This window comes from Hemicordylus capensis, chromosome 2 (assembly GCF_027244095.1).
Source record: "Hemicordylus capensis ecotype Gifberg chromosome 2, rHemCap1.1.pri, whole genome shotgun sequence".
Classification (NCBI taxonomy): Eukaryota; Metazoa; Chordata; class Lepidosauria; order Squamata; family Cordylidae; genus Hemicordylus; species Hemicordylus capensis.
Window position 1 is genome coordinate 83,466,692 of NC_069658.1, and position 13,743 is coordinate 83,480,434.

General features: G+C 40.2%; 1 protein-coding gene across 5 annotated transcripts in view; it reads right to left on the bottom strand.

Moving 5' to 3' along the window:
* The window catches only part of ZNF608 (zinc finger protein 608), a 145,412-nt gene that overhangs the window by 66,507 nt on the left and 65,162 nt on the right, over positions 1-13,743 (bottom strand). For all 5 annotated transcript variants that reach the window (XM_053293533.1, XM_053293532.1, XM_053293530.1 and 2 more), the window contains one exon: positions 3,902-4,157. In XM_053293533.1, the coding sequence (XP_053149508.1) occupies positions 3,902-4,157 (256 nt within the window). The remainder of the gene's footprint in view (positions 1-3,901; positions 4,158-13,743) is intronic.

The window sequence follows — 13,743 nt, forward strand, 5'->3', positions numbered from 1 at the left end:
AAACAATAATCTCCCAAAGGACCTTGCATCAGTTAAAATTCAATACAATTAACAATTAAAATGCAAGACATGATACTGCTGAAGCATTTCCAGATGTGGCTTTTAGCTCAGTTCTCCTCCAGAATGGAGGGTGTGCGTTCACATATTGGCCAGATTTACCCCCCAAATTCCTGCAAGCTATCAGGGAGCACTTCACACACAATCTGGGCTTTTCATTGCCTCTTAGAAGGTAGCCTGATTTATATCGGGGTTTAAAAAAAATCCACTTTTTGCATCAGTTTTTTTTGGCAAATTCGAACTCGCAGTAAACCTTCAACCTACTGTCTGAAAATACTCCTGGAGAAGGAGCCCTGTTCCTAAATTAAAATAAGACTTAGAACATGCCTTAAGCCTTAACATCTAAAAAAAGACAAGACTCATAAGGGAAGGGAGAGGATTAGTTTCACAAATCCAAAGCAAAGAGACTGTTCACGCCTTGACATCCAGTTGGGTCCCAACTAATCTTTCCTTTCTGATGTTCTTGAGGAGATGAAGCTGGTGTAACTGCCCAGAGGTCACCATTTCACTAAACAGTAACAAAGGCAAGAGAGCTTTCCCCAGGAGTAGGCAAGATTATACATTTTTAAAATAGTCAACTGTTGTCTTACCAAATTGTAGTCTTTTCTATTTCATGCATAAATTCTACCATATTTACCCAAACAGAAGATGATCCGACATTTAGATGACCCCTTAAAAATACAGGTAAAATACAGGTTATACCAGTATTTACCCCAAAGGAACAAGCATTCTGAACCCCCCAATTTCTAACATCAAAGAACTTGGGAGGGGGGACTTAGTCTTGGATTCAGGTAAATACAGTATTCTTTCTACTTTATACATTCATTTGTTTTTATTATATTCACCTGATACCAAAAACTAGGTAGTCTCTTTAAATGTGAGGTGGACATTTCCATATAGTAGCAAAGGACAGATTTCGAACTGGAACACCCACCGTATATATCAACCATGAAAGTTAAGCACTTTGAAAGGCTAAAAAGAAACAAAAAAAGAGTAGGGGGCACAGACATCCTAAATCACAAGTATCTGGGAAGCAGCCAGCTTCCTTTGCAGTTAAACATTTATGTAGAACTATATTCCAATTTGAAAATATAACAAAATCTAGTGATGTTATATGATGTTATGTTAAAACCATTCAATACAAAACTGATCCATGAAAAACAAAACACCACCTAAGGAATTTTACCCAAGTTGTTAAGTGGAATGAATTACATGCAAGCAGTGATAAAAGTGAGAGTACAGAGACAGAAACAGAGTTCTGATAAAACGTCACAGTGTTCTATCATCTCATTTCACTCTCTTTCATTGCTGCATTTACAGTCCTGCAAATCACTGTAACTTTATGGAAATCTGGACAAAACATGTAATCTACTTTGGCCACAGCATGCAAGGAACTATTGTTCTAACACTGGCGGCTCAATCCTAAACATGTTTACTTGGAAATAACTTCCCAAGTAATCTGTTTCAGACTGCAGTCTTAAAAACACATTGCTCTATGCTATGGGATGGTTACTCAGAACCACTGCAAGCATACCAAATATAATTCTTGTCACGCTCAGAATATATGCAGTAGAGTGTGACAGGAAGTCAGAGTCCTTAAAAGGAGAATATTAGTGACCTTCAACATTGTCCCCAGCCACATTTCTCTAAGGTGCTCGATCAGCATGTATTTATTACCTTCAAGACCCCATACAAAATATAATGTCATCTCCTCTGTACACCATACTGTTCTAATTACAGCTCTTCATACCATATCATCTTTGTCTTTCCATTTCTATGAGGATTTTTTTAGCTGCTCAAAATGCATGTTGTATATGGCCGCCATATGTGGTGCACAGAACCCACAGACCTATTACAATTACTATACAATTCTTCCTATTACTCAGTGGGATAAACGCAACTTGTATCTCTCAAACTCAGAACATGAAAGGGGTGTATGAATTTTACTTCATGTATGAATTTTACGAAATAGGTCTTAGCCCTGCATAACTGACTGTAGGATCACACCCATATGTATTGGCTTGCATGAACCCAGGCACTGATTTCATTACTTAACCATGTAGATACTGATATTCATTCACAGCATCTGTTGAGGACATCAGGGCCAGGAGCAAGGCCTTTCCCACAATTTCTCAAAGATTATGAAACCACCTTCTAGATAAAATCTACTTTTATATTGTACTAATGTCACAGAAATGCCCATGGTCTGTAGCCAAATAAATAGAACAGATGACAAGCAGTAGGAGCTTCCTAGAATGCACTTTTCTCCCAACAGCAAAGAACAGATAATGCCTTTTCTGAATAACCGGTGGGTGGGTGGGGGGTGGGGAGGATTCTCTGCTGAACACAGAAGAAAGACAGATGGAATGTCATTCTTGCAAGCATGGAGGCACATTATAAAATACCACACTGGTGCCCTCCAGACCTTTAACAAGGAACACTTCTCAATTCAGTGGGGGTCAGAAGTTTAGTTTACTCAGCAAGAATAACACTATTAAAAGCTACTGCTCTTTCATGTCACCACGATTTGCACTCACACATTCCAACTCCAGTTAATGCAGGTCAGTGAAATGAACACTGGAGCCAATATAGGTAGTCAACTGTGCCGGGATATTTTTAAAACAAAATTTATACATGTTTTAAAAACAATATAAAATGATCAATCTAGTTTATGAATCTGATGAAGGCATATATGCATAGAAAGATGGATGTATGAGATCATATAAAAGCAAGTAAATCAAATGCTTTCTATTGATTTTCAGGCAGACAGTGTAAAGCACTTTGATGATGTCTTATATATCATTGCTGGGAATGGACTATGGTTGTGCATATGACTGAAGCGTGCTAGAATTTATCATCAGCTGATGTGCTGTTATATGCTTTTAAAATGTACTTTCTCATTTTCAGTACACTGGCTATTAAATCATTACTAATTAAATATCATTGAAGCAAACAGGGGGGGAAAAACATCTGAACAGGATCTTCCAGCATTTCTTATTAGAGATCAGATCCTACATCAAAGACAATGAAGTTAACAGAATAATTATGTAATTAAATAACATAAATTTCATGTGTTAGGGATGATCTTCTGGAAATTTTAATAGAAAAACCTGTAAATTACAGATAAAATTAAGTCAACATAAAATGTTTTATATTATTTCATTTCCAAAAGACCATCCTTAATGTGCTAAGTTTCTGTTCTAAATATCTAAAGAAACTAAAGTCAGCATCCTTCAAACTCCTTCTGTGACCCATGTTTCATTTCTAGTGATCTTTCAGGAAATTCAGACTAACCTATCAAACAATGTATTGCATTCTCCTAGTTGCTCTATTTTAATGGAATACATGACAATCCATGGACTGATGTCCCTTCAGAAATCTCCAATTCAAAAACAAATACCACACAATTCTTAAAAGTTAAATAAATTGCCAAATCCCACAGCACAAAATAGGGATTGTCTGTATGTGTTACTGGATTTTTATTTTATTTTAGAAAAAATATACAACTAAGTTCTGGATATAGTTACAGAATTGGTCTATCTTATATGCCTCTCTTCTAGCATAATTTTGTTATTCTATTTTTAACTTGAGAATACACACACACACACACACACACCATTCAACTTTACCCCAAAGCATCATGTAATCATGTAGCAAAAGATTAAAGAAACAAATAGATCATTAATTTATTTATAAACTAGTGAGTAGTATTACTGGAAGTGATGCAATTTTAATAGTCTAAGGAATCCCCTCCAGTTATAACAACACACTACTTAATATGTTCCCTAATATACTTATCAAACAAAACACATATTCAAACAAAATGAAAACAAAGCTAGCTTACCTTCTTCAGTTTCATGCCACACAATCCCTTCCAAATTCACACTGGTCCCAGGTTCACAAGGTCCAAGGCATTCAGGTTCTGTTACTATTCCAACATCACAAGTATTCACACCCACTGAACGAGTCCGTACCAAAAGTTGCTCAACTGGGGCTGCAATGTTGGATGAAGATGGGGAAAAATAGGAAGGCAGAATCTGAGGCGTGAGACTACTGGAAATAGGAGGTGGAGGTGCAGGCACTGTAAAGAGGGGGTCAACCTAGAAGTAAAAACAAAGGAAGAAATAACTTGTTACAATGAAGATAGTGGAGGAGGGGAAAACGCGCTTTTCAGACATACATTATTTATTTATTTATTTATTTACATTTCTATCCAGCTCCGTCTTCTAAGGACCCAGAGTGGTATACATGGTTATGTTTATCCTTACAACAACCCTGTGAGGTAGGTTAGGCTGAGTGACATGTGACTGGTTCAGAGTCACCCAATGAGTTTCATGGCTGAATGGGGATTTGAACTCAGGTCTCCCCGGTCCTAGTCCAGCACTCTAACCACTACACCACACTACATCAATACAAAATTATTCCAACTTTAATGGGAAAATAGGTATAGGGGTCTATAATATCAAGAAACCCTTGCCTCAATACAAAGTCTCTGTCAAGGTACATCAGTTTTTTAAAAGTGAGATGACTGTACCTCACATAAGTCTTTTCTTGGAAACATGACCACCTCATTTCTCTGCCATTTGAATTAAACCAGCAAACAATGGATTCTAAAGCTGCCAGCAGCAGAAACTAACAGGGTGTTTTAGTAACTCACCTAATAATTATCTCTCTGTTTTTCATTCTGTTTTCATCTTTTCATATTTGCTCCCAGGCTTTTCAGAAGCTAATTAGCATGGACTAAATCAGAATGTTTATTTCCACAGAGATGAACCAGTAATCTGTACTACCGCCCTATTTATTCATTATAGACACTTGTTATGCAGTTTATTTCTAAACTGGGTCCAAATATAAAAAATAACCAAGTGTCTTTGTTGATCTATATGCCAACATTTTTCTTTGAACCATAACAAAATTTCATTAATGCCTCTACTTTCTGTGCTCGCTTCAACAGCACATATACTACATACCATACTTTTCTGTCACTCTTCACTCCTGTATGAATTCCTAGCCAATTAATATACCCAGCAAGTTAATATGTCGGTGATGCAATGCAAATAATAACTCTTCAACTCTCAACAAAAAGACCTTTTATTGTGCAAAAAGAAAAACTAAATGTTACGTTTCAGTGTAACACCATCCTTAGTTAATTGTGTGTGTGTGTGTGTGTGTGTGTGTGTGTGTGTGTGTGTGTGTGTGTGCAAGAAGGGGAATCACCTGATTCTTCTCAGGGGCTAATAAACCTTATGGCATCAGCCAGTGCTTCCCAAGCATTAATGTCAGGTCTCAATTTCTCTGTAAATAATTCTTTATTTTCCTCCTTTGTAGGTTCCTTTCAATCCACCAAATATATATTTTAGTAGGCACTATATCGCCTTCATGCTTTTTTCTCATACGCAAAGACCAGGGTTTCATTCTCTGTGCACAATGCCTCATATCTTCTAGATGTCCTTTGTATCTATCTTTCAGTGGTCTACCAGATTCCCCAATATAGAATAAACTGCAACCTAAACATTGAATTTTATATATTGCACCTTTCTTTCCACAATTTCCTTCCCTCTGTTCACAAATTTCACAATCTTGTACATCATATCTCCTACCATACAATCTAGAGTTGACTAACAGTTGCTTAAGTGAGTCATAAATTTTCCCCTCACTCTCATTTTTCTTTCACATGCTAATCAGATGCCTGATTAGATCTAGGAAGAGTATCTGGGATATAAGAGTGTGGATTTTAAACCATGAGACATGGAACACTGAAGTTGATGTCTGTACATCGAAACATCTGTTCTTTATTTGTAGTTTTTAATTCTCTTTTAATATACGCAATAAAAAGGTATGGAGAGAAGAATCTGGTGTAGATCCATTATGCATATTGCGTCGCCAATATATCAATTGTTTAAGTGTCACTGGTGCTCTAGAAACAACATTCACTTTCATTCCTTGTCTTTCCAGGATTCTCTGGGTTTGCCATGTAAATCTATCTGTAATGAATGGTATTTTAAATACTGGCAAACCCTTAATTAATCTAGCTCTTCTCCAACTCTTTGAAACAGGCAATTCATACCCATTCTTCCTAATTAGATTTTCAGCTTTCTCTCTAGATTTGTTTTGATGTTCAGCTGTGGATATATCCTCTGCCCTCTTTATCACATTTTCCTAGTTTGTATTTTCACTATGTTGGGGTATTCTTCTGACATTATTTAATAAAATGTCATTTTTGGCTGATTTTCTGTACCATTTGGTCTTTAAAAGATTATTTCTTAATTTTATGTCAATATATAGAAAATATGTAATATGTTTTAATAAAATAAATATGAAAACCAGTAACTAATATTTAACAGTAATAAACAAACAATAACAATATTTTAGGGCCCTCATCACAGGGAAATAAAACTTATGCTTGCATGTAAACTTCATACAAATGGCCTTTGTGATATAAATTTGTTTTATAACACACTGAGGCTATTCTCACAATTGCAGAAAATCGGGCTAACCTCCACTAGCCCGATTTTCTGTAATTGTGAGAACCATTGCTGCAAGCCCGGTGGTTCTAGAGCGGGTAACCCGCTCAAGTACCTCTGCCCTAAAACCAGATTTGTGGAATGAGCGCGCCACAAACCTGGTTTTCAAGATTGTGAGTAGCCGCAGCGTGGCTCCGCGCCCCGCCTACTCATGAGGAGACCCCCAGAGGTCAGGCTTAGTCCGCTCTCCCCACTCAACTTTGCAAACTGGGTCTCACTGATCGTGAGACCTGGCTCACTATATACCAATTAGAGTTGCCATGTCCCCCGAAATTCCGGGTTTCACCCGGATTTTAAGCATCTCATCCAACTTGCTTAGCCCATCCATATTCTTCCAGATTTCAGATTTCATTTTTTATTTTTAAAGATAAGCTCTAGGACTTGTAGAAGCGGAGTTATGGAGCGAAACGTGCAGTCACTATTCTGCTCAGCAATTATTTTCCAGCCAATTTACATAATATGCAAATTAGGCACCCAGAAATGGTAAGTCAGAATATGGCAGCCCTAATACCAATTAATGTGGAAAGAATTGCAAAATAATATGTTTTATTCTCTCATAAAGTACAAAATGATTATAAAATCCAGCTGAGAAATCTTAGAGACTGTTTACTATGGCATAGAGTTTTGTAGACAAAAACAGCCTTCAGGTACATGAAATGGAAAGAAAAAGTGTCAGACTGGCAGACAGGCAGGCAAACTGAATCACAGGTTGGCAAACTGGTCACTAGGAATGTCTACTGGCCCCATGTATCAACTGGTCCACAACTGTCAACTCTCCCCTTCCTTTCCTTCTGGTTTTCTTTAAACTATTTGGTGGGAGACATGGAAAATAAAAGGTAATAAAATGCTATTGAGAATCCCCTTGTCCCACCCACCCCCAGGTAAGCCTGCAAAGGTGAAAGGGAATAGAGAGAGGGAAATCAAGAATATGGGCATACAAAAGAGAGAATTGTTTTTCTTGCCCTACACTAGGCCTGGGTTATCTGACCTATCGGAACCTCCAATAGATCCAATACCCTCCAATACCTCCACTAAACTGTTAGCTGTTTGGGGGGCAATCAGCACCAGGCAGTAACACTGGTTGCAGATTGGTGGGACTTAAATATCTGACCCAGCACTGATGAGGGGGAGGCTGGGCAGATGGAGAGAATGCCAGGGAGGTCCATGGGGGGGGCGGGAAGACACTCAGAGGAGGCTGGGAGGAGCATGGGGAGGCTGGGAAAGAGTAAAGGGGTACCTGGGGAGTGTAGTTCCTTTCAGAGGAACCTTTTCCCCTTGAGGAAAAGCCCTGAGAGTAACTACTGTACAGTCTCCAGGCATCCCCACTCTCCTCCCTACTCTCCCCAGCGTATCTCCCCACCCTCCCCATGGACCCTCCCAACATTCTCTCCACCCAGCCAGCCTCCCCCACACCAGTGCTAGGTCAGAAATTAATCCCCACAATTCTGCAACCAGTGCTACTACCTGGCACTGATTACCCCAGGAACGGCTGCCTCCATGTGGTGGGGGAGGGTATCGGACCTATCAGAGGTTCTGACAGGTCCAACTGTCCAGGCCTGTCCTTCGCCCTATCTAGCCTGGAATGAGGAGGAAAGCAGAGGAATGTGGAAGCACCAGAATGAAGGTCCTTCATTCACATGCTCCTCTTTTCCTCCACCCAATGCTGTCCCATATAAGGGCTACTCACACCTTCTAGGAAAATGGGCTGTAGTGGTATACATATTCGCCTGAAGAAGGCTCCAAATGCAATCTCTGGCATTTGTAGGCAGAGCTGGGAAAGACTCCTGTCTGAAACCCTGAACAGCCTCTGACAGAGCAGATGATACTCACCTAGCTGGACCATGGTTTGATTCACTATAAGACAGCTTCCAACATACCCTGTATACATGTAAAAATGACTGTGTGCATCTACATATTTTTGTACATTTTAAAAGTCAAAATGGTGACTGTACTACTCAGTGCAGATGAAGAGCACAGAACACATTACTGCTGTACGTGTGCCAAATGGAATGGATGAATAATTTTACACATATACAAATCAACAATCATGTGTTCACAGAGAGCACAGATGTTGAACTTAACCCCAGAGAGTTAGGGGAACAGTATGGTGTAACAGTGTGGTGTTGAAGGGAAGGGGACTGTCTAAGAGATGAGAGGTGTGGAGGATTATCTGCTCAGCGTTCTTTAAAAATATCCCTTCTCTGGTAAAAAAACTAATTGCTGGCCACAGATACATACACATGGTTTAAGTCTCATTGTTAAGAAAAACAACTCCAACAAAGGTAATATAATTTACATTGTGTACTGAGAATCGTACAGAAAATCCTTTTTACAACCCTGAAAGGCAAACACAGTCCAAGCATTTCAGGATGCTGAGGGAGCGTTTTAAAACATGATGTTTTGAATCTCCTGGTTTGGCAATTACCTGACAAAAATATGAAAAAGCACAAGGGAGTACAGAAGCTCTGCACTTCTGTTATGTGTTTATCCTTCTGCCATCAGACTTTTAAGATGTTGGCAGCATTAAAAGCAAGAAAGCTTTTCAGCAAGAAGCCAACATGCAGGCACATAAAAAACCAACTGACCTCAAAAACAGATGTTCCTTGCAAACTAGTTGTCAGCTAAGTAACGATGAAATAAAACAATATTTATCTTTGAACTACATTCAAGATTCAGGGCCAAAGTTTGCACTGCAGGAGTTTTGGCCATCAGAGAGACTTCTCATAACACAGGCCTTCTAACTTTCTTTTCATGCTTCCAGAGTAATGCAAATGGAGTTCATTCCTGCACATTTTCCAGATCTGGCATAATACCACATCATCCCATTCTATTAACTTTTTATGATGTTCCAGTTCTGCAACAAATATATGCTATTCACTTGGAGAATTTATAAAGAGATCTAAGTTTCCATCCCCAGTATTTTATCAGCGTAGGAGAAAAAACCATCCTACCGAGATGCTGCCTTACATACAATCATACTTCCTTCCTACCTTGGTGTTTACAAGCACACCACCAAAAATCAGGAATGCACATGGCTCTCCTACCCAAGCTAGACAGGTCATGTGAACATTTCCTGTCTCTCCTACCCTAATGGCAGTTGTGTGAATGAGTTTCCTGTCTCTCCTTGAGCCCTACTACATGTAATAGAACTTATGAGAAGAGCAAGACCTTCTCTCATTTGTGCAGATACTCCTGCTGTTTCTCACCTTCTCCAAAGCACAGGACAAGAAAAAGCTCAGAGGATGGGATACATTCGGTCTTGTTTTTCACAAAACATGACATTAGTCCTTAATGAGTGGACAAGAGGATATGCGGATGCCCACTACTGCTAATATGCAATTTTTGTAGTTCATTTCAAATACTTTCTAATCCAAAACCAAAAGGGAAATAATGCATAGAATATGCGTATGCAACCTTCCATACTTTTGCTTATCATGCTTACTATGGTGAGTGATCTGATACCTGTGTTCATCTCAAGCTTGGAAATGGAGAGGTGAGGAGGAATCTACTCTATAGCACCATGTTTGCAAGGCAGCTGGAAAATACAGTAAGTAGTTGGCTGTAATTTTTGTAAATTGGCGTGTTCTCTCTAATTTTTCCCCTCTGTGTGCAGAATGAATTTTGTTCTGGGCAGCAGTATGAAGGCATTGTGTGCGCACATGCATTCAGAGTGGGACCTTCTTTATTCAGTCTGAGCAGGATCTAAAATTAATTGAGCGGACACCAAAAAAATGTGTGAGCGCATGCAGACGCACACGCCTTAGAGCAGGGCTGATCAACTTCGGCCCTCCTTCAGATGTTGGCCTACAATTCCCATAATCCCTGGCTATTGGCCACTGTGTTTGGGGATTATGGGAGTTGTAGTCCAAAAACAGCTGGGGTGCCGAAGCTGAGCAGGCCTACCTTAGAGAGAACACTGTTGGTCACTATTGTTGTGAAGCTGCTTTGCACCTTCGTCCAAATTAGCAGCCCATCTCCTTTTCCTGCTCCAATGCAGGAGAGGAATGTGCCAGAGACTGCTCAACTGTTGCTCATTCTCAGCTTCCAGAGTGCCCTTGTCAAGTAGCAGCCAATGACATGCCAGAAAAGAAGATGCAAGCATGCCCACTGGGCTTCCTCTTGTCCAGGATGCTGCTGATACCCAGCTGAGTGGCAGCTAAGCCTCCTCATCTCCTTTTTCCTGATTAAAAGAATTATTTGTACATTTATATCCCGCTCTTCTGCCAAAGAGCCCAGAGTGGTGAACATGGATACCTCACAACAACACTTTGAAGTAAGTTAGGCTGAGAGATGAACAACTGGCCCAGAGTCACCCAGTGAGTTTTGTAGTTGAACAGAGATTTGAACTCTGGTCTCCCTGGTCCTAGCCCAACGTTGGCTATATTGGTCATATAGCCTGGAGCACGCACCTTGGCTGAGCAGCAGACGGATGGGTACAGAGCACATTCCACTTTTCCTATTGAAAAGTAGGGAAAGGAGGTTGTGGGGCTGGGCTATTGCTTATCTGGAGTGCTCTACACTGCAAGTGATGTGAATGGCAGCCAAATGGGCATGTGCCCCATATCCTTGTGGGGTGGCTGCTTCATTGCTTCTTGGCCAAATCAGCAAAGGGGATGAGCAAGCAATCAGAGTTTTGGCAAGGCCAGCCAAAATTTGTGGAATTGCATCCATTTACAGAGAAAGAGTTACTAATGAAATTGAGGTATTTTAGTTATTTCAGATGGTGTCCTAATCACAAAACACTTCACTTTCAAAATAAAACAGATCCTGACTGTAGAGATAGCTGAAGTATAACCACTTCTACTGTCTAAAGAGGAGTACTGTGTTGTTGCAAAGCTTGTTTGCCCCATATCAATAACATTTAGCAATGCAGAATATCAAGAAACTGAACATGGTAAACCAACATAGTAAGCTCCATCCATTTTTTACGATGGCACAAATGTGTCTGCTAAAGGAAAACAAAACAAGGTTGGCTGTTTCCTTTAGACTAAGAAATAAAAGACATTCTCTAAAATGACAAGATTAGTCAACATTTGCCCAACCTAAAGAAACTAGTCCATGTGAAAAAAAATCAATTTCCACATGGATTGGTAGCCAAATCAAAAGGTTATTGTAAAGGGGGAAATTCTGCATTCAGCATTGTGGGGTTCAACATGCAAAGATACTGTTTTGCAGCATGTGATCAGCTCTGTTGAAACTGACAGCATCAATCATCTGTTAGGCAAGGGAGAGCTGGAACAAGCAAACGTAGCAAGTGATCAGCGCTGCCAGCTTTGTCAGCACTGTTCACATCTTGCAGTACACGTATGTGCTCCACAAATGCACTAGAAGATCATACACAACTTTTTGTTCACATTTTAGGTGGAGTAGAGGCCTCTGATGTATTCATAGTTTCTGGATAAAGACACAAAAAAGAAATGAGAGTACTTCAGTTTCTCTGAATTGTGACCACGAACTGGTTTACAAATGATTGGGAATTAACAATGGTCAATATGGGAATGCTCTTTCAGAAATCTAGTATGCAAGAATTTTTATTTGTTTTTCTCTTTCCAGTTGCATACTATATGCTACTGTCATGAAATGGAAGACATTCTTGATAGCTGGAATGGTTGTTGACTCCTAGAGGTAGCATTGGCATTGTACATCTGGATGTATCTCACCCTTATTCAAGGCACCGTATATATATAAAGACTAATTTGCTGAGGACACTGTGTATGCGGCACACTGCAGTTCAAAGGGTCTAACTGAACCATATCCCTTACAATACTGTTCTTCTAAAGACAAGGCAGAGGCTGACATCCAGAGCAGCTGCCCATAAGTGTTACCAAATAGCAGAGCATACATATAATTTTCACTGCTCTCCCTGTAAGTGCTCCTGGCCTCCCCAAAATATGTCCCTGAGGACTGTAAAGAACAACTTCACTGTGCAGGGATGCAGCTCTGCTGCATCCCCAATGGCTGTTCCGGGTACTCCTTTCTTGGAGTTCCTAGTCAAAGATTCAATGAACCGCTGACTTTGGGAACTTTGTGACGTCCCAGCACTAACCACACTCCTGCATCCGATGTGAACACAGCGGGGAGTGGCTTTGGGTGTGGCACGCGTGTGCACAAAACATCTAAGTGAGCACCGGCAGGACCTTTCCCACTGGCGAGCTCCCTAACGCCCCCCCCCCCAATATTATTCTTGCTTATTCAATAATAGCAGTGTAAGGGGCTGTTCTCAGGGAGATTTGTGGGAAAGGACACAGAAGTAACCTCTTAGAGACAAAAAGGGGGAAAGAGGCAGGAAGACAGCCATCCCAAGTGGGGGATGGTGAGGGAAAAAGGTACAGAAGCCTAGCATCTGCTGGTGGCAGTCTGTCAAGCTGAGGAAAGTTAATGTCAAGAACAGGCGCTCTGCAGTTCCTCACTGTTATTTTTGCATGATTATTCCCAGGTGTTAGGGCATGCTGAGCAGTAGCCTTGCTATTTATCACAGAAGACTTCCAAGGAGGAAAAAACAAGCGGTATTGAAAGCAGGTTAGTTATACAGATTGCAACATTTGTGTACCCAGTCAGGCAGCTTAGAAAACCTGCAGCAATATTTTCTTTCCTCATCTTATTTCATGAGCTTTTGGGGACCTGATTAGCAATGAAGGCTACAAAGTTTTAGAGTGTTGTGCTTGGCAGTTTTCCATTGCCCAAGTGTATGATTGCATCAGGCAGTGATGGCTCTCTGTACTAGAAAGCTGACAGTGAGTATCTGCCAATAAACAGAGTAAGCGCCCTGATGAGCACTTTTCTTTCCAAACATGATGCATACACTAAAAAAAGACCTCATAAGGGAGGAAGAATAGATTGGAAAAGGAATGTCACCATTATTGGAAACATGGCTGTGATTTTTCCTTTATGTACACAGCTACTCCTCAATTTCTTCTGCTGCTTTGTTCTAGCCACTAAAATTAAGCTGTGCATATCAAAGCCGGTCTCTCTGATGTACTCACAAATCTCCAGAATTACAGTCCTAGAGCAATAAAATTCCACCTCTCCTGCAGGGGATTTCCTGCCCTGCAGGGTGGATTCTACTGAACAACACAGAATTCCTGTAGAAAAGACACTCCTTTCCTGCTGCATAGGAGGAAGTGCAGAGATCCAAGTGCCAGATTCTTTCATGTTATGACTG